We start from the raw sequence: 27,830 nt of genomic DNA on the forward strand, positions 1-27,830 counted from the left end.
ATTTTATTTCTTATTCTGCTCCCTGTCCTAGTCAGTTCTGGTAACTTTATTTGTTGCTCATATAGGCTTTAGTAGAGTTTTGAACCTCATGTGCTGTTGTTCTTCTCTTGAGGCCTGTGTCAGAAATATCAATGGTCAGTACATGAAGCACAGAAGGTATTCTATCTTGCATTGTTTCCCCTGTATATTAGTAACAGAGTGAAGCACAGCTCTGCCAACTTCAGTGGTCACATAGAAGTCAGAAGATCATACATAACTCTCCACAGACTTAGGTTGCCTTGCAAGAAAATATTTATGATTGCGTATTGTTTCATTCATTTGGAAGTGTTCCAGTTATTTAGAGTGTTATGGAGAGAAATGTGATGCTGTCAAAGTAATAGAATAGAATAGAGTAGAATAGAATAGAAAAGAATAGAATATTGCAGTTGGAAGGGACCTGCAACAATGAGCTGGTCCAACTGCCTGACCACTTTAGGGCTAACCAAAAGTTAAAGCATGTTATTAAGGGCATTGACAATTGCCTTTTAAACACTGACAGTCATGAAACATCCAAAGAAGATTCTCTAAAAATTTCTGCAATGATTTCCATATTATTTTTATTCAGAAATTATTAAAGCTTTCCATGGCCAGCAATAATGCAGCCTGTGAAAAGTTAACAAAAAAAATTTATTTGATTCATAAAATGGAGTAAACCACCTCACTTTATTCTTTATGTTATTCCTAGCCATGAAGATGAAAAGTAGAAAGATTTTTACACTAAGAAACTACCCTATTGTAAATTCTTTTTCTGCCCAGTAGAAAGTAAAAACGTAAATAGAAAGTACTTTTTAAATGGAAAGTGAAAATAGTGGATCTAATGCTTTTTAGGTGGTGTGGTTATTCCCCACCCCTGCAGAAAGCTACAGTGCAAGTGCTGTAAACTTCCACTTCTAGTGCGTACAAGCCTTTGCAGTGTTGTGCTGTGGGATCGTAGCTTGTACAGCAGTGGTAGGGAAGGAGGTTCTGATGGGTCTCCACCGTCCCCAAGGTAAGCTGTCCCTGGAAAACAGTTTTATTGATAGTTTAAGGCTATTGACCGAAACCTCCTAAAGTGAATGGGGATATATCTTTTGATTTCACTGGGGTTGGTGTTATGCTGATGAATTAAGGCACTTTTTGTGTGGCTTACATTTCCCAACTTACATTCACTAATCGTACAGCACGGGCTCTGTTTTGCCTTCAGTCTGTAACTGTAATAACCATTTATCCTGGTGGAAGGCATTCAAAAGTCCGTATTTACCATCTGTTACCACCCAGTTATCAGACAAAATGGTAATGATATCCCTAAGAATTTTTTGGTAATAAGCTGTATTTCAGTGCAATGGCAGTGAGACTTAATTAATGCCATTCTTCATGTATACAATCCATCAAAGAAAAAGTTAATTATATGCAAACCATTGGCACCAATGCATTTATTTGATGCACCCAGTGTCCTGGGTGTTACATACTTTTTACTGAATTTTGAATTTATCTTAGAATGGATTTAATCTTCCAGCTCTTGAAATAAGTACCATATTTTATAATGTATTTGTGAAACACTTGAATTTATTCATTAAAATACTGAAGAACAGTTTCATTAGCAATATTTCTTTGGGATAATTTGTCAAAGGCTTCGTTGTCACATTTCCCAGATAAACTATGAATCGTTCTTTCTCTGTTTTATGGTCAGTTCAGATTACTTACAAAATGAAGTGGTATTTTGAAAAGATGTGGCTAAGGTGGGACTGAAGCCTAAAACTTCAAATTTACATGGTCAAAAGGTTAAAAAGAAAATGAATATCTAAAATTAATATAGAACAGATTAAATTACTCTTTCAAATATTATAAGAAATATTAAACTAAGCTGCCAGCAATTATACTGGCATTTCAAATACTCAGTTAAGTAAGAATTTTGACCCATGCACTTTCTAGTCAGGTCCATTTCTGAAATTAATGGAAGACATTTTAAATAAATATAATCTGATTCCTTTGCAGCAGTTACATATTGCAGGCAGTACTTGAAATTACATATTCAATTGACATGCTTTCACAGAATCACAGTCACAGAATCACAGAATGGTAGGGGTTGGAAGGGGCCACTCTAGATAATGTAGTCCAACCCCCCTGCCAGAGCAGGTTCACCTAGAGCAGGTTGCACAGGATCTCATCCAGGCAGGTTGTTAATATCTCCAGAGACAGAGACTCCACCACCTCCCTGGGCAGCCTGTTCCAGGGCTCTGCCACCCTCAAAGTAAAGAAGTTCCTCCTCATGCTTAGATGGAACTTCCTATGTTCAAGTTTGTGCTTGTTGCCCCTTGTCCTGTCACTGAGAACCACTGAAAACCTTTCTGAAAACATTGATTTCCAAAGATAAAACCAAGTAGTTAATTCTGGTTTAAGTTTCATCTGACCTCTTATCCAGCATTTAGATTTACATTTATAAGTAAATGTGAAATATTCCTTAAACATGATTATTTTTCAGTTTTTTTAAGTTAGTAGTTACATTTGGCTTAAGGTAGCCTCTGCTTGAGGAGATAGAATAGATGACCTGAACAAGCTTCATATCTCACCTTAGAGAAAAAGTTTTTGCATTCAAGGGTTGTCAGCTATTAGAAGACACTCTCCTCTTGCAGGAGCAAAGGCAGCTGGAGAAAGTCCTGATATGTGATTCTGTCCTTGACTCTACTTTTTCTCTAATCTCATTCTTAGTGTAGGTCTCAGTCTTCGTCAGTTCACTTTCCCCATGCCCCAGCTCTTCCCTGCAGCTTGGATGGGAGTGAAAACAGAGGGCTGTATATAAAAAGAGAAAAGAGTCCCTAGATCCTGGAAGGTGATTTGGAGTTGAGGTATTCAGAGATTTTGGAAAAGCTGGGTGAGGTTTGAAGGGGCAAAAAGAGACTCCTGCCTGTTATACCTGTGGTATCAGCCCAGGAAGGACATACACGTGTCGGAATAGGTCCAGCAGAGGCCCATGAAGATGATTAGAGAGCTGGAGCACCTCTCCTATGAAGACAGGCTGAGAGAGTTGGGGCTGTTCAGCCTGCAGAAGAGAAGGCTCCAGGGAGACCTTATAGCAGCCTTCCAGGACCTAAAGGAGGCATACAGAAAAGATAGAGAGGGACTCTTTATCAGGGAGTATGGCGATAGGACAAGGGGGAACAGTTTTAAACTGTAAGAGGGGAAATTTAGGTTAGATATTAGGAAGAAATTCTTTGCTGTGTGGGTGGTGATACACTGGATCTGGTTGGCCAGAGAAGCTGTGGATGCCCCATCCCTGGAGGTGTTCAAGGCCAGGCTGGATGGGGCTTTGAGCAACCTGGTCTGGTGGGAGGTGTCTCTGCCCATGGCAGGGGGGTTGGAACGAGGTGATCTTTAAGGTCCCTTCCAACCCAAACCATTCTATGATTCTGTGATCTGTTGAAGCTTGTTAGTCTCTCTTTTATGCTAGATGTATCCTGTGACTACTACAACATATAATTTTAGCTATAGAACTGGGAAGTCTAGAGCCCACTGTGAAAACAGCTGGCTATTTTCATGCTCAGAGATGCAAATCTTTTCTCCAGAATACAGAATATAATATTCTAAAAATATCTTAAAGCAGATGTACTTAGCTGTAAATATAAACATAAATAAAAAGCAACCTCAGTTGTAATTAATTAGATTCATTCATAAGGATGAATTAGATGATGAGTAAATTACATTCATTCAAATCACAGTTGATTCAGCCCTCTTACGTCTTCCATGATAGAAACCTTTCCAAGCATCCATGTGATGACCATCAGCAAAGTGTTTAATTGCCACCCGCTTCCCGTTCCACAATCCTCTGACTCTGAGACCCTGAGTGATGTTATTGGCATCTCTGCCCAGCAGCCGCGGTATCAATACCAGGGTTACCAGAGGCCAGAATCACGCTGCTGTGAACTCCCTTAGGGAGCTTCTGCCTTTTAGATCCCAGCCAAATTCCAGCCAGACTAGTACGGCTCTCTTGCTTACTGTTTGGTCACAAAATTTGTCCTTATTTAATGGCCTGGTTTTGAATTAGTGGCTAAGGACAATGGAGACTAATCCTTCTTGCTCATTGACATGTAAATCACCACACCAGTGGCTCTGCTGAAAATGGCAGCAGGAACAGCATCACAGGTGGGATGGATGCTCTTTCTTTGGGAAGCAAGAGAGATTTTCACTGGTCCTCTGTGAAACTATAATTAAGAAAGTAATCACACTGAATGTTGTCCTTTGTCAGACTGAATTGCTTTTAGAAATTCTGGTTCTCAGAAAATCCGTTAAGAGGCTGAAAACTTCCTTAACTCTTTCCCTCATCTTCTAGGTTTTCTTGAGTACTAATTGCGATCACTTGTTTACTGTGTCTTGTTTTAAAAAAATACTTATTATTTTTTGAAATCAACGACACCTTTCCCTCTCCCCATTTTAGCATGGCCATTTCTAAGCTTTTAGAATAAATGAACTAATGATTCTACCATGTCAGAATTGCAGGGCGTAGGAAACCAAAGCATGGCTTTCCTTGTACTAATTTTCATTTCCTATTTGTGAGGGAAAAACCCCCAGCTTTTACTGCAACTAAATAACAATGATTAACATTGCTCTACTGGAGGTGTATAATGTAATGCCAGACTATATTGTGTTTCCTAAGAATTAAAGCATATCACATTTATGCTATTTTGTAGTTGAATAATTTTTAACAGAGCAATTTTTATCCCAAAAGAAATAGTCTGCTGTCTGGTATATAAATTCATACACCCACATCTTGATTGCTGCAATCACTTCTGAATTCTTACAGCAGACACAGAAGAGATAGAAAGTATACAAACAAATACAGCAGGAACAATCAGAAATATGGAATGGTTTGCACATGCAAAGGAACTAAATAGTATTTCAGCTCAAAAAGAGATGGCTGCGGGAGAAACCAGAATGCTGATTCATGTTTCTCAGAATGCAGAAGCTTGGAGGACGTTGTCTGAAGTAGTGTAATAGAAAGAAAATAGAGAGAAATCTATTTCACACAAGGCAGAATTAAACTGCAGAATTTACTGACATAGCATGTTATAGAGACCAAGAGTATACCCTGACTCAAAAAGAAAATATATGAGTTTGTGGATAATGGGTTGATTAATGACATGATAAACAGGATGGCTTAGGAGAAGTCTCAGTTGCCAGGACCCCCGCCTGATGAAAGCTAGAAGGGCACAACAGAGAAAACTTTTTTCTATACAGACCTTGTAAGCAGACTCAGCGAAAGAAGCACCTTCCACTGTCCCCTGCTGGGTAGACAGATGTTAGACAGTCTGACAGATGATGGCACTTTGTATGATTGAAATAATTTGTAAAATTTATTTTAAATTTTTTTTATTTTATTTTTGTCAAAAATCCCCTTGGCACTTGTTCTCCCAGTTTTCTGTTGGGACAGGCAGGATCCTTCTGTGCCAGTCATTCAGAAACAACATTAATCCTGCTTTGTCCTGGGCTTCTTTAAGTTTACTCCCAGCTTTTACTGGTAATTTTTGTGCATGTTTTTCAGAATAAATCATCCTGTGGTAGAAATAAAAAAATCTCGCACATGATTGAAGGCTTGGTGACAATTAGATTAAATTTCCTACCTACTAGTTACCTATTTAACTAGTAGGTTAAATAGGATACACCATCTTGCTGAAGAACAGGATTTTCATATGTAGAACAAATAAATGAATAATTGTTATTCACATGCCAAGGCTTAATCCTGATGTCAGCGATCAAATGCTCTTTAAAAGATGCCACAGAAGACAGAAGTAAAATTAAGCTAAACACAAACTGACATATATTTTTGTCCTTCGTGACCTACATTTTGTCTTTTAATTGTGGATGTGGAATCTGCTTTTGCCAACTAAGCCTGAGCTATTCTGACAGGTGTACTCTTGTAGAGCATTTAATAGCTTTTTTCCTCTAAAGTATCACAGAGATATTTTGCTTCTCAGGGCACACTATATGTGTGATGCTGCCTCTTCATATAATGCTTCCTAGTGCCCTACAGAAAATATTACATCTGTTTAATATTATTGCTATCATTAATCTTTTTGGTGTTCAAAAACTTTTGGGAGGGATGGTGCCTTGTACATGAAAACTTGGAAGATGAACAGTATCATGCCAGTTTCTGTGTGGAACGAATACATATAAATAAGAAGTATATGAAGATATTTCATAAAATTAATGTTGTGGAGCTGTATTTCAACATTTCATTATATACATTGAATATTTAGATTAAAACAGTTGGTACACTAATATTTGCAATAACAGAACATTGGTAATTTTCCTTATACTATGCATTATTGACTGAGGATAGTTTTAACTTACAGGAAGATAAATGTTACATTTCTGATTTTTTCAATTTTTTTTTTTTGGCAGGGTCCAAAAGAATCAGCGACAGTGAAGTCTCTGATTATGACTGTGAAGATGGAATTGGTGTTGTTTCAGGTATTGCTGTCTAAATTTACTCTTCTAGGTTCAGTAGAAATCCTTCTAATTTATAATTTATTATTATGAATTTTATAGTGTTTTCCTGATGAAAAATTAGTGGAACCTAAATGTGTGTTTTTCCAACAGACACAAAATGAGTTTTATGGGTAATGCATATTTAACCACAAAAATTACCAATGGAGGAAAAAAATCAATGTTTGAATTTCCTTGTTGCTTTTATAAAATGCTAAATATAGCACAAAAGTGTTTTTCTGTTAAATGTGAAGAACTGTTTATTTGATTTTTTTGACAGACATTTGTGTTTGATATACCCTTTAAAACTTCACGGTGGAATAACAGCACTGCCAAAGGTCTGAAACCTGAACATTTGAGGCAGGATGGGAGAAATTTAACAGATAATGTTTTACTAAGAAGTATTGGAATTGGGAATTTAATAAGTATTTGAGATGAAAATTGTCATGTGAAAGAGTATTTTTTCAGCTCTTATAAAAGATAACACTGTAATCATAGCTGAAAACAATAAAATCAGAGAATCATAATGTTTTTGCTGAGTACAACAGGGAATGTATTTAGGAAGTAGTCATACCACCTTTAAACCAGTACTGATGGCTACTGGTACCAGCAGAGCTGGCTTCACAGCGCACTGTGTGCTCTGTTACCCTACTGCTCTGCTGAGATTTTTAACCCACTCAGAACTGTGTTAGTTTCTGGTTCCCTTTGGTCAGGCCCAGCTAAAGTGCAGGTATGCAGTGATTTGTGCAGTGATTTGTGTACCTGACTCAGCCAGGGGGGAGCAGGATGTGCTGCCTGGTCGGTCAGGATGCCTTCCCGTCGTGCAGCCACTCGTCAGCGTACGTGCGGCTTTCACTCCAGGTGTAACACGCTGCTGGCAGGCTAAGGAAGGGTACATAGAAAATAGGAGTCAGAGGCATTTAACTACAGTTGGACCTGGAGATAGAGGGGGAAAAAAGGAGGTAAGATAGGATATCCTACGTATCAAGGATAAATATCCTTGATATTGCAAGATGGGGTGCACCTAGGTATTGATAAATTCAAAAATTTAGTGAGCTACCTAATTACTTGAGTTTGCACAGTCCTGTCTTAAAAGCTGTTACCAGTCTGAGCTCAGATGTGTTTCTGTGTTTACATAGTCATTCCCATATTTCCAGATATTTCACAATTATCTCTGCTATGTTTCTTTTCCATTGCTATAGGTCTTTTGCTTGCTGGGAAAATGGGGGAATGGATTTTTTATTAAACAGCATGTAAACTTGATCAAGCAGCCCTTTTTTAAACTAGCATAATAATATATATACTTTGTAGTACAAACAGGGCAAGTCATATTGTTAGCATGTTTGTTGGCTGTGGTTCACTGTAGGTGTCTTCCTAGAATATATAGAAAGCATACACTTTTAAGCATAAGTTGTCCTTGTTCATATTGGAACAATATAACCTTGCAGATTTCTGCAGCAAAACTTATGCTATCCCCAATTAATATATTTTTTAATCTTTTCTACATAAAAATTCAGATTTTTGTTAACCTCTGCTCAACTTTTACTATACTCTAAGATTCCAAAAATTTTCCCAGAGACTGAATGAACACTGTGGATGCAAGACCACTTAGTTTATTTCCTTAAATCATTTATCTTCAAACAGCATTAGGCTCATTTTTCAGGTTATTACTTTAATTAGAAAGATATTTAGGAAACTTAGGGCATTTTTATATTTCCATTCCCCTGATTGCTTTACTGCAGTCAGAAGACAGGAAGGATATGTAACCAGAGTGGTGGGAAGCATAGGAACTAGAGAGGCAGTGATCCTCAGAAGTTCCTTGTTCCTACTTAACTGTACTTACAGTCTTAGGTTGGTTAGCTTTCTGTGGGTGCTTAGAAGTCACTAAGGCTTTCAGATGGCCTACTCTCCCAAAGGGAAGGATTTCCACATTCCTGTTTGTCAGTTAAATTAGAAATGTTTCAACCTAACTTTGGAGTTTAATGATAAGGTTGAAAAAAAAAAGGGGAGTTGATGGGTATATGTCTAGAGTGCCCAGTGTGGCACCGTTTTGAAACTGAAATCCTTACATTTTCCTGGAAAAAGGTACTGAGTTTTGCAGAAGTTTTACCAGGTGCTTGAACATCAGTGGAATTCTTGAGAAACACCTGGATTTACAATTTTATGATTTCCTCTTTTGACAACTTGTAAAATGATGACCTTTACAGTTCAGTGAATGAATCTACTTCCCTTCCCTGAGTGTTTGATGTACCTTTAATTCCTTTAGGATCTTTTAGCTTTTAGATTTCTGCTGACAATTCTACACCTTAGTTGCATTTTAATTCAGACTGGCTGTGTGGGTGGGAAAGTTTGATGTTCTTTTGGTTCTGAAATATTTATTTATTGCTTTTCTTTTTTGTGCTGCTGTCACTATGTTTGCAAGTCCTTTGATTTATCCTTGCCTTTTCATATCATCCGCATTCTTCTCTCGTTTAAGGTTCTTCTGTTCATTTGCAGACTCATCACAATCTTGGTTTAAATATATACCTTCTTTGAATTAAGCCATTTGTCTCTCTTTGTTCTCTTTCTTTCTCACGTACCCCAGTTCTTTCATTTTGTATTTTCAGGTTTTATTTAACATGACGCTTCACTTTGCTTTTTTTCCTTCTGCCATATAAATACTGTATCACATAAGTATGTTTGCTAACATCTATCGGGTACTCTCAGTGATCCTTTCTGTAAAATTAATGCTTATTCAAAGTATTGGACCTGTGAACTGAACTCCAGGAACCTGTAAGAAGAGCAAGAATTCTCTTTTGGTTACTTTTAAATTTACATTTATTCAAGACAGTGGACTAGATGGTGTTTAAAGGTCCCTTCCAAGCCAAACCACTCTATGATTCTGTGATTCCATGAAATCCATGGACCTTCGCTGATCTCATTATTTATTTATTTATAGTTCAATGAAAGATATATGCTGTCTGCCTTCCCCATGTTCCTGATCAAAGCTGAGACTTTCTCTTTCTCCACAACACCTTTCTATATAGCTTCTCTGGTGTTGGTTCCATAAGGTCAATTGACTTTGTCTCTGCGTAAACTGGTGATAGGTAGAAGTCCAACAACGGAAGACCTATCTTGATGCACATATGTAAGCAAGATTGTGTTAGACCATATTTGCTGAAGCAGAGGGAACTTTGTAAGCTGCAGTTCCTTGCATCATCATCTATTTTTAATATATCTGCAATTGCTGTTTGTCACTGCTGTGGTTCTTTTGATCCTCTAATTTAATTTCCTAATGGTGAAATGCTTCAATTATTTCATATAGTCTTCTTTTCTTTAATTTTTGCAAAAAATTCGAACATAATAAAATAATGATAAAACAATTGAAAAACTTCAGTCTTTGTTTTTCTGGCTATACATGTATTCTACACCAGCTACTGTCAGAAAAGGTTATAACATGTTATGTATTGAAACAAGTATGCAAAAGTGATTTTTCACAAGATTTAAAATAGCTCTCTTCATATATAATATACATTCATTTCATCTTGGGACCAAAAGCACTAGAACAGAATCTCTACTGTATCTCATCTCTTCTGGATTTAATCTTAGCACAGGCCAGCAGAAGGAGAGGCACTACCAGTTCTGGTTTTGTCTCTTAGATTGCTTGTATGTAGCCTTCAAACCAAGTAAAGCATTAAATTTGCTGTCCTGAACCGGAAACTTTGGCCCTCATAAAGCTGTCATCAGCAATTCTGTGTGGGAGCACATCAACATCTTCCCACACTGCTTAGAATGCTCTTATGTGGTTATTGATAAGAGCAATACAATGTTCTTATATTTATTTTAGAAAAATTCCAAATCACTTTACAAAGCGTGATTTACATTTTCATAACGCTAAATACAATTCAATGTAAAGCAAGGTGGTTTTGTTTTGGTTTGGTTTGGTTTTTTGCTATTTCTATTGGCCAAGAGTGAGTGGGCAGTACAGTTAACAAAGTTCAGTGAATATGGACTATAATTTCTAAATAGTTTTCTTCCAGGTGCTTCCTCGTAGTGTATGTTGAACGCGCTGTAACCTACTGACTGAGTACAAGTAACCTACTGAGTCTGACTTTAAGGACAGAGACATGTATTTTCAAGACCATTTAATCATAAAATGTCTCACCTATCATTGCTGTAAGACTGCAATATTAAGTGAGATATTAATGTTTAAAATTCAGTTCTACACCAATAAATAATCTGCACAACATCGTTTTATGAAACACTTGTAATCTTATATATATTTCAACAGATGAATCCTTGAAGAATGTAAGGCAGTGAATTCAGCATAAATTGCATTGCAAGTCTCTGTAGAGAAGAGCTTTTCCATGTAAAAGAATGCAGTCTCCAGCCTTTAGAAGAAAAAGATTTCTAGTGATAAGTTTTTCTTATTATGCAAAAGATAGCAAGATGTTTCATGAGCAAGTAAGAATGCAAATGAAATATTTATTCAGAGGATAGTTAGAGCCAAGTAGATTTAAAAAAATAGTAAAAACCAGTAAAGACATTCTTATTGAATTTACAAAATTATTATGCTTTTGAAGAAGAATGAAAAACAATTATTCATTTTTGCTTCACTTCTCAAAACACATGAGGAGTCCTTTGTTCAAAAGAATTCTTTTACTGTCTTGTTGCAGCCTCGCCTGCAGAGGAAACAAAAGTCCTTTTCTCTACCTGCTGATAATGTGAACTGAATTTTTATACCTGGATCCTGTTGATGATTGTTGCTCAAAGCATACACAGAATACAAAATGCTTCGGTTACAGCTTGAAATCAACTGCCTATTGAAAGATGCCTTACAGCATTAGTAGATAGAGTGGATTGCTTCTACCCCTACTAAAATAAAGATTTCATTTTGTATCACCAGCTAGCCCTAAATGGGAGTCTGTAGTGTCACAAAAGCCCAGTAATTACAGACATAAACACTGACAAGCTTGTTTTGGTTTTTTGGGGTTGTTTTTGGGTTTTGTTTCTTTGTTTGTTTTATTATTATTTATTTTTTATTATTTTATAATTTTTATTTTATGTTGATAGCCTTTCCCCTGCTCTAAAATCTGTTCTTTGTGGGATCTTCCTTCAGTAAACAATAGCGTTGTGTCTATGTCTCTCAAAAATTCCCCTCAAAATTGGAAGTCAAATTCCAGCAATGTTAAAGTAGTTCTTATTCTTACCTGTTAGATCAAGGGGTCCTGAACCATTTTCTTTGCTTATAAACAGAAGAGGTATATATTATTCACTCCTTTATGCCTACGGGGTACTTAAAGAAGAAGAAACACTATCTTTATAGTAACTGTGTTTTTTTTCAAGCTTTGTATGTCATACTGGGTGTAGGGACAGTACTGAGAATTCAGCAAGCTCTGGTTTATTACTGTTTGGGAACGCTCTTCATACGCATTAATGATTAAAAGAATTGTCTCGAGCGTAATGGGTCTGTACATACCATTAGTGCCATAGAGCTAAAAACCCCTCTTGAGGAACTGAGTTACTCTGCAGCAACTAACCAGTTGTTCCTACTGTAATGTTTTCGGTTTCACTGTATATTCATTCTTCCCATATTTGTAGAATAATATTTTGATGCAAAAAAAATAATCCCCAAACCCATGCATAATGTATCTTCAGTTTATAGGGTATTCAGATATTAATAATTCAATTTGGTTTATCAGTTACTGTCAGCACTTTTTCAGAAGACATCTAAATTCTGCATTTAGATGTTCAAATCAACATAGAAGCTGAGCACAATTGTATAAAAGAACTGAACTGTCTCCAAAGTGCCCATGTGTGAAATCTTGGTTTGTTAAGCATTTCTGGCAATTTGGTTATATAATCTTTTTTAATTAGCACTTGTTCTAAGCCCGACCACAGTGAGCGTTAAAAATTAAATATCTGATAAAGAGAAAGCTTGATGGCCTCAATGAAGTACAGATGTTTAAGTGGAGGAAGCACCCCTTAGCATTAGTGTCTGAAACAACTCAATTATTTTCCCTGTGATGGACAGCAGTTCTAATATTACATTTCTAGAAAAACTTTCATACAAAGAGTTTCTCTCAGGTCAATCAAGCAGCAATCTAAATTAAAAGATTCATTAGTACTTTTCAGCTGGATGTTTTTAGGGTTATTTCAGTGCTGTTAATGTGAACTTCATATTTGGAGGTTTGTGATTTTCTGTAATTTTCTGTCCTAAAGCTGCAGAATTTCATAACAATTTGTTAATATTAGCATTGACTGAACATGTACCCTGCATAGCATAATATTAGCACAGTACAGCCATACTGTGTGAATAAATACTTTAAGCCAAATGCATTAATATTTTGTCTTAAAACACATAAAATTAAAACTTCAACTCTGAGGAAGCTATATTTAATGTGCTTTGCAAAATCCTTCATTTGATGTGTATCGTAGTTGTAAATGAAACCTTCCCATGAAGAGAAGGTGGTGATGGTGTTGCAGAAATCTTTGTCATGTGCCCATCTTTTAAGTGTCTGCAACTCACAGTTGTGTGCTGCTGATTATCTGTAAACTGATTATCAGGTTCTGTGTGCTCTGTACATTGATTTAAGAGGCTTGCCATAGTTATAGAGCCCTTGATTCTATGCTAATGACTTCATATTTATAGTTGCAAGCAGATTCCAATGTTTATCTTATTTTTTTCTACTGCTATAAATAACTATCTGCTTAATAGCAGCTTCTTGGTCAAGTTGCACTTACGACCTGTTTTTAGTGTCTATAATTTCTTTCCGGAAGAAAATATTTCTACTGTCTTTATCTACCCTTACTTACAAGGCATGGAATATTTTTGAAATTGGAAGTTAAATCCTAACATTTTCAGTTGAGAATGTTACCTCTCTTGAGGGAGGCATGTATGTTTCAACTCCTGGTCAAGCACAGCCAGTCATGTTCTAGAGAAAATTAAGTTCTCATGTTAGGAGTACCAAAGTTAATACTTCATATCCCGTGGTCAATCAATCATCAATAGCAGCTTTAAAGCCTGTTTGGGGTTTAGAAGAACTCCAGCTTTGATTGCTAAACATATTTATTACAGTGTTGGCCAATTCTGGGGTGTACAGCTTGGTGTTAAGCCTCCCAAGTGAGTTTTGTGTTACTGTCATCTTCCTGAAGCTTTATAGCTGAGGAGCTGGCCCATTCCTCTCTCTGCATCTTGTGTGGCTGCAGGGTAAGGACAGATTGGTTGTCCTTCCTCTGAACCTTATGTGTCAGTGAAAGGCACAAATTTCTTATATATGGAAGTATTTTATTTGATAAATAGTGATTGCAACAAAAGGCACTGAAATTCATTGAAAGAATAAACAAGTGAAAGATGATTGAATCAATTATGTCAATATCAGCAGGTTCTCAATATATTTCATCTTCTGAAGTTCATTATTAAACGATTTCTTAGGTACTTTTTATATTCCTGCCATGTCTCACTGTATCCAAGGTTGTTTCTTATACTTTCTAAATTTTGGGTTGAAAACCTATGCCAAGTGAAGTCTCCAGCCAGAGTCTAGTATGTGCCATCTTTTTCATCTGGTTTCAGCTGGTGAAAAAACATCTGTGCAGAGGTGAGATAAAGATATAGTGGATCCTACTGGCTGGGCACACAACTGGGCTGCACTGTCTCTGTGATTCAAGCACAGACAACTGTTTCATTCTACAACAATAGTGGTCATGCCAAAAAAGAAAAGATATAATTAACTATAATTTTTAAAACTATACTATTCTGATCTCTAGGTTCAGAAAGTAAAATAAATATTACACTGGGCCTGAAGCTTGGAAATCTGTGTTTATTTGTAAAAAATAAAACAGTAAATAAAACAATAAGCCAATGACATTTTCAATAAAAAACTAATTCAAAATAATAGTCCACTGTTAGAAATAAGGAAAGTTTGGTTTCAAATAAATGTAAAGGCTTGGAGACCAATGAATCATTAAACTGTGATATACTAGGACCAAGTGCCTTCAAGACAAATACTGTAACTCTGTAACTTGATCTGCCAAAGCTGGCTTTAGGCAGACTTGCTTAAGTCAAAATGGATCAAGAAACTTGCTAAGCTCTTATGTTTTGGATCTGAAAATTTTGTACATGATTATACTTTTTTCTCTGAATGTGTTTCTCAGAACTGGCAGAGTCTGAGTGATTAGTCAGGTAGCTCCTACATAAGCCTAGCAGACTTTTAGATTCCCAGGAAATGAAAAAAGAGCTTTCATCTTATCCCTGTTCAGTTCTTTTAAAAAAATATTCTAAGATACATTATGTCAGGAGAAAATGCCGGGCTTTGGATTCTGAGTGGATGGAAGCATCCTCCTTGCATCCTCGATTTTTGAAACTGAGTTCAAAACATGGCATCTTCTGTGAGCTGTATCTACACGGCTGTGTTAACAACATGTAGTATTTTGGATCTTTTTTCTGAAATACCTGTTTTTCCTCATGCATTCGTACAGTTTAAATTTTTTCCTTTGCAGCTGAGATTTTGAAGTGTTATAAAGTTAATGACTATGCTCAAGAAACCTAAGAACCTTACTAGATCTATCCCAAACTCCTTTCTCTCCACATTAAACATGTTAATATTTTATGGTATTGCGTCTTTATAGAATGGAAACTTTTAATTGAATGGAAGTATTAAACTCTACAGATGTTCACAGAAGGTTGGGTTCTGTGAAAATCTGATGGTTTTTTTCAGTATGAGATAGCATTCTATGTTGCTTTGACTCCTAGCTTGTGAAAATATGTAGTGTGAAATAAAGCAGAGAGCTACATTAACTCTACAAAACTGAAAGATGGCTTTGGAATTAACTCAGGTTAGTGGGTTGCCCTACTGAAACTGCTACTTTTCAGTGTGTGAACTGCTGGCAAAAGAGAAGTTTATAAGTATAGGAGGTTTTGTTTTGAGTGAATTAATTATAAATTTCAATGTTTATTTTCTGGCAACAATGTGTATAGAATATTAATTTGTTACTTCAAACACAGCTTAACGTGTCAATAGTTTCTGCCTTCTGAAATTGTTATAAGGAAGCACTGCCGGTGTTAGTTACCAGAAAGCATTGCATGTCTGCTTCCAACTTAATGTAAAACTTTTTTTGATCAGGATTATATTTGACAATTTAATTAGATAGTCATAAATTTTGATTTATTGCAAAAATAATGTGCAAGTGGTCAACTATAGCAACAACAAGTTAGAGCTAGAAGAGGCTTTTTGTTTCAATGTAATTATTTGTATATGTATACAGATTTAGTACATTTAATTGTGTTGATTTACTAGTTTTCACTTCTAGGAATTTTTTAGACAAGGTAGGGGTTTTTTGTGTTTTGTTAATTGAATTCTTCGCCCTTCACTATGTTCATTCAGGTAGAATACCTTATGCTGTCACTGTTTCCCCTTGTGCTTTGGTGTCTGCACATACCCAATATCCTATAAAACTGCTGATTGAAATGTTGGGGGTTTTTTAAAAGGATTTTTCTATTTCTTCATATTACTGCTTTTCATTATTTTCCTCTCCCAATGCTATAGCTGTGCTCTGTGTATGCAGAATACTAAGAACTATCTCTGCATCTTTTTATATCTATAGATACAGATTATTAAGATAACAATAGACAACATTTTGCCATGTGTACTTGTACAGTAAATGAGGGGGTTTATTTCATTATATAAAAGCTCGTAACAACTTGCTGTTCGCCTCTGCGTGTGGTGGGTTGACCCTGGCTGAAAACTGGGTGCCCTCCAAAGCCGCTCTGTTCCTCCACTTCCTCGGGTGGACAGGGGAGAGAAAATATAAACAAAAAGCTTCTGGGTTGAGATAAGGACAGGGAGAGATCACTCACGTGTTACCGTTACAGGCAAAACAGACTCAGCTTGGGGAAATTAATTTAGTTTATTACCAATCAAATCAGAGTAGGGTAATGAGAAATAAATGCTAGATCTTAAAACACCTTTCCCTCAAGCCTCCCTTCTTCCTGGGCTCAATTTCACTCGTGATTTCTCTGTCTCCTCCCTGCCAGTGGCACAGAGGAATGGGGGTTGCAGTTAGTTATCCCAGAGGTGTGGGAAACCTCGGCTGGTTTCTTCTTAAATCACAAACTGTCAATTTCAATAAGAAATTGTGTGCTGCCCGTGGGGCCCCACGTTGGGCGCCATTTGCGGTGGGATTCAGACGCAGACCAATATGATCGTGCTGAAGCTCAACTTTATTGTTTTAACAGACTCTTTTATATCTTTCTTACAAACATGTGTCCATGTATAATTGGCTCCCTCAAAGTCCACCAGTTCATGATTGGATGACTTCCTCCTTCTTTGTTCTCTACTGTAACTTCAGTAACTTTCCTCTGCTGGTAGTCTGACAGGTCCTTAATCTTATTCACGCCCTTCTTCTCAGGACTCTCAGGCCTCTTCAAGGATACACAGGTGTCTCCTCAAGGCCGATGTTAAGCTCACATTTCGGGTGGACAGGGGAGAGAAAATATAAACAAAAAGCTTCTGGGTTGAGATAAGGACAGGGAGAGATCACTCACGTGTTACCGTTACAGGCAAAACAGACTCAGCTTGGGGAAATTAATTTAGTTTATTACCAATCAAATCAGAGTAGGGTAATGAGAAATAAATGCTAGATCTTAAAACACCTTTCCCTCAAGCCTCCCTTCTTCCTGGGCTCAATTTCACTCGTGATTTCTCTGTCTCCTCCCTGCCAGTGGCACAGAGGAATGGGGGTTGCAGTTAGTTATCCCAGAGGTGTGGGAAACCTCGGCTGGTTTCTTCTTAAATCACAAACTGTCAATTTCAATAAGAAATTGTGTGCTGCCCGTGGGGCCCCACGTTGGGCGCCATTTGCGGTGGGATTCAGACGCAGACCAATATGATCGTGCTGAAGCTCAACTTTATTGTTTTAACAGACTCTTTTATATCTTTCTTACAAACATGTGTCCATGTATAATTGGCTCCCTCAAAGTCCACCAGTTCATGATTGGATGACTTCCTCCTTCTTTGTTCTCTACTGTAACTTCAGTAACTTTCCTCTGCTGGTAGTCTGACAGGTCCTTAATCTTATTCACGCCCTTCTTCTCAGGACTCTCAGGCCTCTTCAAGGATACACAGGTGTCTCCTCAAGGCCGATGTTAAGCTCACATTCCGATCCCTCGGACCAGCCGAGGTTTCCCACACCAGAGGCACTACCACCATTGCTGATGGGCTTGGCTTTGGCCAGCAGCAGGTCCATCTTGGAGCCAGCTGGCATTGGTTCTGTCAAACATGGGGGAATCTTCTGGCAGCTTCTCACAGAAACCACCCCTTGCTAGATCTTAAAACACCTTTCCCTCAAGCCTCCCTTCTTCCTGGGCTCAATTTCACTCGTGATTTCTCTGTCTCCTCCCTGCCAGTGGCACAGAGGAATGGGGGTTGCAGTTAGTTATCCCAGAGGTGTGGGAAACCTCGGCTGGTTTCTTCTTAAATCACAAACTGTCAATTTCAATAAGAAATTGTGTGCTGCCCGTGGGGCCCCACGTTGGGCGCCATTTGCGGTGGGATTCAGACGCAGACCAATATGATCGTGCTGAAGCTCAACTTTATTGTTTTAACAGACTCTTTTATATCTTTCTTACAAACATGTGTCCATGTATAATTGGCTCCCTCAAAGTCCACCAGTTCATGATTGGATGACTTCCTCCTTCTTTGTTCTCTACTGTAACTTCAGTAACTTTCCTCTGCTGGTAGTCTGACAGGTCCTTAATCTTATTCACGCCCTTCTTCTCAGGACTCTCAGGCCTCTTCAAGGATACACAGGTGTCTCCTCAAGGCCGATGTTAAGCTCACATTCCGATCCCTCGGACCAGCCGAGGTTTCCCACACCAGAGGCACTACCACCATTGCTGATGGGCTTGGCTTTGGCCAGCAGCAGGTCCATCTTGGAGCCAGCTGGCATTGGTTCTGTCAAACATGGGGGAATCTTCTGGCAGCTTCTCACAGAAACCACCCCTGTAGCCCCCCAGCTACAAAAACCTTGCGTTGCAAACCAAGTACAATGTGTTTTCAGATTATGCCTTCCCAGAGATGACTTTCTGTTTTCCCCAACTTGTCTTGTAAAGACTTTAAGACTATGTTTAGGAATTTATTTCTTGTTGCTATTTACAATACTTTTCAATTAATGTAATCAGCAAAAATAACTGATATGCCGTTTCCGGATTTCTTGTTTTTTTAATGAAGATATTAAACATTTTCAGAATAAGCTATTGACTGTGAAATTAGAAAAGATGTGGTTTGCATTGTAAGGATGCAATTAATCACTTATTGTCATAGTGAAAAAACAAACCGTCCTAAATTATCCCAATTTCAGTTGGGCTCCTCTACAGAAAATACGGATTTTTGAGGTATGGTTTTATTTTGGCATATAGTATAATATCATAGCATAATAACTGCTGGTTGTTTCAGTACATTTCATACTTTGTACACAATAACTTTTAATCAGTTCACTGAAAGACATAGCTTGTTGTCTTAGTGAGAAATACCATAAATTAAAATCAGTAAAATATAAAAAGACACTTACTTGTGGTCTTAACTCTCAGAATTGCTTATAGCTCTTTTGCTCTCTGGGGTAGCAGATACTGGCCTACAAAGCTCCTCACAGGTCTCTTGTATTCCCTTGGTTGTCTGTTTCTTACCTGTAGAATTTTTCTCTTGGTGACATCTTGACCAGAGTCTTCAAAGAACATGATAACATGTTCTTTGAAGGCAGACATAACAACATTCTTGATCAAATTCCATCTTTTATCATGCTTCTAGCTACTACAGATATGTAGGAAATTAAAAAGTGCAATTTCAGATTCATTGAATATTTGCATTTCTTTTTAGATTATCGACATAATGGGAGAGATCTTCAAAGTTCAACGCTATCGGTGCCAGAACAAGTTATGTCATCTAATCATTGCTCTCGATCAGGGTCCCCTCACCGTGGAGATAGTATAGGACGGACTAGATCGTGGTCTCCCAGTGTCCCTCCCCCACAAAGGTAAACTGTTATTTAACTGTGCAGATATGTAAATTTAAGTGGTGTTGATCCTGTAGCAATACTGGAAAGAATCTCCAGAATTTCAAAATGGCAATGAATTAGTTAGATCTCATTAAATTATGTATAGGCAATTATGTTTTTTCTTACATTATACTTATCTGCAAAAATTCACCTAATTTTGCCTTATTTTTCCAATCTAAGGAAAGAAAAATAGTTCTCCAGATTTTCATTTTCAGGAGCTATTTAGAGGGTGCCATGTTTTATAGCATGCAATGATTTGACATTTTCTTAGTGTTCATTTATCAGTGGCTGTTTTCAAGCCTTTTGTGTGCATAGAATCAAGGTTCTGGGAGAGACATGCTTCTTGCCTGTAGTTGCTTTCTTTCTAAGATTTTTTTTTTTTTCAAACTTTTAAAGCATCAAGAATAAATTGACACACGTACAACTTTATACTGAATGTCAAGTCTTGATCATAGGAAGCCTCTGCTAACAATTTATCTTGTGAAACAAAGCTGTCCAAAAGGTAGAAGTTTGATTACTGCTTGACTGAATACACTGTTTAAGCCAGAATTAAGAATTTTCCTGCATGGATGAAGGAAGCAGAAGGACAGGGGCATGGAAAGGGGCATGAGGCCTGTTTTCCAGCATTTTTGTCACTATGTGTAGGTAGGTTTCTAGCTGGTGTAATTCAGCTGGAATAAAAGAGAAAGTTGCTTTCGTTGCCCATAACACTCACAATTCCCATTTAATACTGAAGATCTGGTATCCAGTATTTCCTGACAGTACGTGTGTGTATCCCTTTCTTCTAAAGCCATTCCTGTTCTCTTGTGTTCTGCTTTCCTTTCTTTTATCCTTGTTCTGTTAGCCTAAAATTCTCTTGACTTCATATTCTCTTACTTATGTGTTTACTTACTCTTTCCTCTAACAGATACAAACTAAATTATATCCTTTTGCGTTAATGAGGTATTAGCATTCCAAATTACCCAATATCATCACAGGCAGAAACTATAAGTTTCTACTTGAAATCTCAAACCGTATCTAAATACAGCCTGACTTTAAATGAGACATAAACAGTAGACACAGAGGGGCCTACTCCAATTTCTACTGTACTGATTTGAGTCAAAGTAATGGCCTGTGCTAAATCTCCTGGGGTTATTTGTCTTGGATATAGACACAAATGTGAGCAAAATCTCTTTGTGTGTGTGTGCATTCACGCTGTGTGCATTTTGGGCAGAACTTTTACCCAAGCTAGTAATTAACACTTGTCTAACACCATTGAAAAACCTTCTTTTCATTTCCTTGTAGTTTTGCATTTCTTTACATATATGGAATTGCTTCCTGACTTTCCTAAAGCTAAATTTTTTAATATAATTTTGAACTTACTGAGAAAAATGTTTCATCCGTTTCCTACAATCTTACAATCAAATGCATTATTTATGTAATATTTCCCTGCCCGAACACTAAATAATTTCTTTGAGGTCTGGTCGAGCCCAGAGAATTGGGTTGCCAGACCTGGAGAGTGTGTAGAAAAGCAGCATAATTCTTGGGTTACTGAAATACCTTTTATTGGTTCTAATGAGAAACCAGGTGTATTTGGCGAAACTATGAGTGTTGTTATGGCGTTTGCATCATGTTTAGTTGAGTTTGTTATACATGTGCTGCTATAGACATGTTGTAACTGCAGTAAGTGTGTGGAACACCCAGAGATCTCCCAGGAGCTCTTGGGCCATAGAAGTTCAAGTTGCTGTTACAGAAGCCATTTTGCAGTCCTCATTCCTTCTACTGGACTTCTACTGGACCAAAGCCACATTGCATAGTAGCTGACATTACATTACTCCTCTTGTAATGTTTTCAGCTAATATATTTAATGGACTGCTATCCTCTCTGTAGATTAGAATTAGCTTTTTCTAAGAGTGCATTTGAAAACGAAAGATGAGGGTGACTACAGAAAGTGAAATAGGCTGAAAGTGACTGGGCTGAAACGGTAATCTAGTAGGTAAATCTAGTAGGACGACTCATTATTCTCTACCATCACCAGCTGCAATTAGACCTTTTCACCTGCTTACCTGTTATCTGGTTGCACGGTACGTGCCCTGTCAACTACAAGCAAGTTCCAAAGAAGTGAAGGTGTACGTTGTGTAACAAACTTTGCTTCTCAAACAATTTTCACTGGAGAAAGTATGCAATTTTCTGTTAAATTGTAAATCTGTCTGACAGGCATGCTTAGCAGAGTGAAACAGAACGGGAATAGTAGTAAGTAACACTTTGAAGTACAAGAAATACAGTTGCGTGGGGTGTTAAAAAGAAGCATGAAGTCAGAACCTGATATAATATAGAAATTGAAAGAAGAAATTATTTATTTAGAGCTTTAAGCCAATAACACAATCTTATTGGAAGTGATTTGAACAGACAGGATGGTACTGAGTTTTCAGGACTAAGGCTTGTAATCAGAGTTTCGGCAGGAGTTTTGATTGTGTGGGCAGACAGCAAAGGTAAAATCTTTGGGAAGTTTTTCAAAAAATGACAGCTTGAGAAAGCTTAAATATTTAATTCAAAAGCATTAAAATATGATGATAATACTATAGGCAGAAAAAAAAAAACAAAAAAAAAGTTTGGATTTTATTTGAAACCTGAATGAAAAGAGAGACCCTGAGGAAAAGGGTCAGACAGAAACTAGAATTCAGAAAGGAGGAATGAGAATCGGTTGTTGGGAAAAGTAAAAAAGTTAACAAGCCCAGCAGAGGAGCCCTGTCAATGGCCATTTTAGAGTACAGCTATGCATGAGAGATCCCAATGGCAGGGTAAAACCCATACTGGATTTTCTGTCATTTTGGTATAAATAAGGTGCTAGAGACACATACAGAGAAGTTTCAGGAAAGAGTTGTATAGTGGGAGGTAGAAGAATTATCTCACTTTTAATATGGCAAATATAAATTTTACTAGCCAGAGTAAACTTTGTATTTGGCTTCGTGAAAACTGGAGTGGAGAAATGCTTTATGAGAAATGAAGCAGAGCTGGAGGCAAAAGTTTGTGTAGTGCAACATCTTCATATCATTTACATGCAGTAATAATCAACAGCGTGGAAGCAGCAGTGGAGGATACACGTACAGGTTAACACTAACCAGGGACTGGCAAATGGCAAAAGATAAGGATGACAGGTACCTAAAGGGCAGAAAAAGCGACAAGGAAGGACACAGGAACTGAATGGTATAAAAGTGAAAAAAAATGAGGGCCGCATTAGGGAAGGCTAAAGGGAAGGACAGGAGGAAAAAGAATTTATTGGTGTAAAATATGAATTTGTGTGGAGGGAAGCAAGCAAACTGTTATTTCCAAATCTATACAGAACAATTATGTTTTAATTACCAATAATTTTTACAGTTAACTGTAGTCTTTCTATCTTCCTATTCCTGTGAATATTTCTGCTTTACAGAGCAGAAAAATTGAAGTTAGTGTGTATCAGCAGGTCTTAATGGTTAAACTGAGTAAGCCATCAATGGGCAAAGCTTTTGTTTCAAACACTACAAAACTCTAAAGGTGATTGGTGCTCTTTAACGAAGTCTGCACTATGTGTACCACTTACACCTAGTTAAACAGCCTGTCTTTTTCAGATTCTATGCTAGTGAGATTACAGAATAAACTTTCCAGTGCACAACAAGCATTCGTTGTTTAACTCAGATGACAATGTTTTTGGCAGGCTGCACTCTACTGTAACAGCCAGAAGTCTGTTTCTGTCTTGGGACTAGCTATAGCCAAACTTTGAAGTATAGTCAAACTCAAAAATTCATGGAAAATTCTTTACAGTGTATGTTTCAGCTAGAAATGAATTTTTCCTTGAAGGTACTAGTCTGGAAAGACTGATGAAATTTTGTCTGAAACTAACCTTTCTAATTTAAAAAAAAAAGTTATCCTCTCATTTCCAGAACAAATAACCATTGAAACAAATTTAAAAAGCCCTGTCCCTAGCATTGATTTAGCATCTTATTCTGTAGGAGAATTTTTTTTTACCATGCAATTTAAAATTATATGAGATTAAAAGTATGCAAAAGATAGGTCAGCTTACACATGTCATTACCATCATGTTTACTAATAATTGTCTGTACAAACTAGTGAGGGGCTGTAGTCCAGGCGCACCCAGCACTCAGAATCTGATGTCTTTTATCCTTAGTCGGAATGTGGATCAGGGACCACGAGGGACTCGATCTACTCCTGCTCATTACAATACCCTGAACCGAATGGATAGACACCGTGTCATAGATGACCACTACTCCCCGGACAGAGAGAGGTAAATATCTGACTGGAATTAGAAACAGCTGTAGCCTGTACTCATCAATGAGAACTACTTCAGCATCATAGCTCACTAAATTAAATAGGAAAAATTACTTACCTAGTCCCACAGATGAGCATTTCCCTACTCATTTATCCACTGGTTACGTGATATACATTGAAAAAAATATTGTGCACACAAGGCTGACAAAGCTGTCAAGTTAGTGTATTTTTGCCAAGAGGAAAACTGAAAAATCTATGAGAAATTGCACAGTATAAAAGACAGATAGCTTAGTTTTTCTTTTTTTTTTTTTGGTAAAAATATTTTTATGTACTATATTAAGAAATTCTTTAAGTGCTGAATTTATTTAAAAAAATTAACAGTAGATTTAGTGATTTTTTGCTGCTGAATGAAGAATCATAAAAAAGCATAATTTCAGTTAAGTATTAATGTAATGCTCCCATTGGATACAATGCAATTCACAGACAAAAAAAATATATTTTCTGGCACTGTGTTTGTTTTTTCTCAACTTTATGAGCCATTTGGAGGGGGGGGGGGTAGTTACGGAAATGTGTGTGAGAATGAAATCAGGGTCTTTCTGTTTAGAGGCACATTTTACCATGACTAATGTTTCGCTTAATATAACTTCCCAAAGAGTAATTAGAGCAACCTCTATGAATTTTAATGATGTAAAAAAGAATTGCACGCAATAGTTGGCTAATGTAGTTAAAATTGCTGAATTAATTGTGGTAGTGCCTTTGTGACATTGAAAAAAATAATTTATAAGATCTTTCCCACTTCATTGTCTTCAGACCAGAAAATCAAAAGAAAAAGCATTTTTGCCTTTCATTTTTAAAATCTTCCAGCTTCTTATACACCAGGTTGAAAACCTGCACATTAGAATCAGAGGGCCATGATTGCTAGATGTTGTCCTATTTCATAATTGCATATAGCAAGGAGTAATATAGATATATTTTGTAATCTTATTGAGTGCTGTGTGACTAGTATTTGAAGTTAATAATTTTACAGATGGTTATTACAGGTTATTCCTCAAGTGACATCAAAGAACATAATGGGTGTTGCTAATTGTAATACAAAGAATTTAAAAAATCAATGCCTTTTGGTAGCAATATTGAACAGAAAACGTGAATATGCCAACATTAATGTGATGGTCAATGATTATAAGGAGCGTAAGACAAAATTATCCAGAAAAAACATGCATAATTAATTGTTCCTAATTTGGTAAGTTAGAAAAAAGAGTACCAAAAAACCCTCAACCTTATCTATTCAAGTGATTTGTAATTTAATTTGGCCAAAAAAAGTCAAATGGGCAAAAAGATTAAGATATTGAAAAGCAATCAAGTATTCATCATTCAGAATGTTAACTGTATTCATTACAAGTATAATAGACTGTAGGTGAACCTCTTTTTGCATTAAACTTTTTAATATTTCTATTTAAGTTATAAAAAAGAAGAATGCTATTTAGCTCATGAGGCTATCTGATTTTCATACAGAAGCCAATAATTTAAGGATTCTGAGCTGTTTCCTTAGAAGAAAAGAACAGAATGCTTTTGGGATAACATTATGTTGATTTTTAGACCAGTCATCCTTGAAATAGGATTTGAACTTGTCCTTAGAGCCTGTATATGCCTTACGGAATGCTTCTGGGTTTTTTCACTGTGCGAGTTTGCTTGCTGCCTCCCAGATAAATGGATAGGTGGTTGGATGTACAGCACTGCAGTCTTTCCCCATAATTTCAATCAAATAACCCCTACTGGACTGGCTTGGCTTAGAGAAAGAATTGTTTTTTCAGAATATGTCAGGAAAACAATGTCAGAAAGTTGTTGGTGGTAAGATTATTGAACTTTCATGTGACTATTGCAGATTAATAGATACTTGCTTGTTAGGTGTGCTCTGAATCTCTGAATATATTTATGTCATCTGTATTTTGCAAAACACGAAGAGAAGTTCTCTTGTTTGTACATGGTGAGTGGTTGCCTGTGTAATCAGATTGTTAACTAGTTATGCCTCTATTGCAACATACGTTCTCTGAAGCATAGTGGTTTTAGGCAACACTCAGAAGAATAGAGAAAGACTATTCCCAAACATTTATTACACTTTATATTCATTGTTATTTTGACAGTGGTGTTATGAATGGAAAGATTACTAGACTTCAAGTTTTGCTAACGAATATTTGTGATACTGTCTGTGTTACATAATCTAAAGCAATGGTGAGTGCACCAGTCCCTAAAGTAACTCTTTAATGTTATTAATTCTGAAACCTGGAGGAACTGCAGGCAGTTTGGAGAAGTGGAAAACCTGAACCTTTGTGTAGGTTAATAATCTCTCTGCTTGTCATCCTTGTTTTGTTCCACACTTACCTCTGAAAAAAAAAAAAAAAATCACACTTTGCTTTCCCACAGCTTTGATGGTTTATTTTTTCCATGGTCTATTTACTCCTTGGAGCTGTTTGCCAAAAAGAGACTTTGAAAAATACTTTCTTGTATATTTGCTCAGTTGCTAAGTTAAAATATGACTGAGAATATGAGTAAGAAAATTATTTAATTTCTTTTCCACATAATTCAACATAAAGTTCTCTAAAGTATATGACACTATGGAGTTAGTTGGAACCATATACGAAAATGTTTAATGACCTCAGATCTAATGGCAATATTTCTTCACATTTGAATGGCAAATTCATCTAATGATCTAATTTGCCATCTAATGGCAAATATTTCTTCACACTTGAATGCATGCTTAGAAGTGAAAATCAAATTATTTAAAAAAAGTTTGAAGACACAAATTGTTTAATTTAATTTGAGAAAATTTTAATTTCAAACACCAGGCCTCTAAATATGTCAAATGTTGCTGTCAAATCAAATACAGATTTTTGTTGGTAGGGTAAAATTACAGTTAAAGTTTGTATCTGTTGCTATATTAGCAAAAATATCAGAATTGCAGTGTGTGTACTGGTAGCTCAAAGTGGGAAATCAAGTTAATTTGTTACTGATATATTTAATATAGGTGTACTAGTTCATTTTATCAAAATGTGTGGAGCTTTGTTGCCTACCTGAAATAGTCTTGCAGTGAAAATGTGAGAAATCTCCTAAAGTACAGGTGTTTTCCTACTAGGCATGTATAAGAAAACGAGAGAAAAAACAAGTCAAATTTTTGGTCCGGTATCCCTTCATCAGGACTATTGCAGAGTTTCCATTTTAAGGAACAAAAGTTGGTATTTACTATATTAAAGTAATGAGGTACTCATAGCCATGATTATTTAAAGAAATTGTCTCCATTTTATTTGAATTACTTCAGGGATGATATCTTGTTATGCTGGGACTAGCATGACTATCACAATTCTATTACTGAGAGGTGATTTCATTAGCACATTTAAATACAGACTTTCTGCTGAACAATTTGTTCGTTTCATGCTGTTGAAAGAGGTGTTTTTTTAAAACACATCTTAAAGTAAATGCCAAAATACATGTCAAAAATTTGGCTTACTATAATAAAACCCAGAAAGACCAAAATCATTCACTACCATGAAAAGCTTGAGAGTGTTTGGTTAAAGGAAAATTCATACCAGTAAAAAAAAATCATATTTATTTTAGCAATGTGAATAATTTCATACTTGCCATACTTTTGATTTGCTATTTCAACTGTAAAAGTATGTAAGAGTGTTACTAAAAATGGAGGATAGTAGTGTTGCCAATGATACAATGTATCACTTAAATTACAGTCAGATAATACACTGGAAAAAGCTATCAGAATGGATAAATAGTAATAGTATGATAGAAGTTTCTTGTGTCAGCTGGGTTTGATTCATGCAAGTTCTATCAGTGGAACAGAAAGTCTTGTTTTGTATTCAGAATTATTATGGATGTTCCAATAAGCACAAGATTGTCAGGACCTCAGTACTTCATCCTTTCCACAGAAATAATTGAGAGTCAACTTCCCACTCTAACCGGGGAGCTGGAATGTTAATCAAATTGTGAGATCTCATCATAGAGAATGAAACTTGAAAAGAATAGGTTGTCTTCTAATGCCTCACCTTTACTGT

The 27,830-nt window shown here is 36.6% G+C and overlaps 1 protein-coding gene across 5 annotated transcripts in view; it reads left to right on the plus strand.

The window, feature by feature from the left end:
- The window catches only part of RIMS2 (regulating synaptic membrane exocytosis 2), a 457,774-nt gene that overhangs the window by 273,176 nt on the left and 156,768 nt on the right, over window positions 1–27,830 (plus strand). For all 5 annotated transcript variants that reach the window (XM_014965521.1, XM_014965515.1, XM_014965517.1 and 2 more), the window contains 3 exons: window positions 6,415–6,483; window positions 19,350–19,506; window positions 23,672–23,788. In XM_014965521.1, coding sequence (XP_014821007.1) covers window positions 6,415–6,483; window positions 19,350–19,506; window positions 23,672–23,788 — 343 coding nt within the window. The remainder of the gene's footprint in view (window positions 1–6,414; window positions 6,484–19,349; window positions 19,507–23,671; window positions 23,789–27,830) is intronic.

The sequence above is a fragment of the Calidris pugnax genome, unplaced genomic scaffold (genome assembly GCF_001431845.1).
Source record: "Calidris pugnax isolate Ruff unplaced genomic scaffold, ASM143184v1 scaffold41, whole genome shotgun sequence".
NCBI classification, from domain to species: domain Eukaryota; kingdom Metazoa; phylum Chordata; class Aves; order Charadriiformes; family Scolopacidae; genus Calidris; species Calidris pugnax.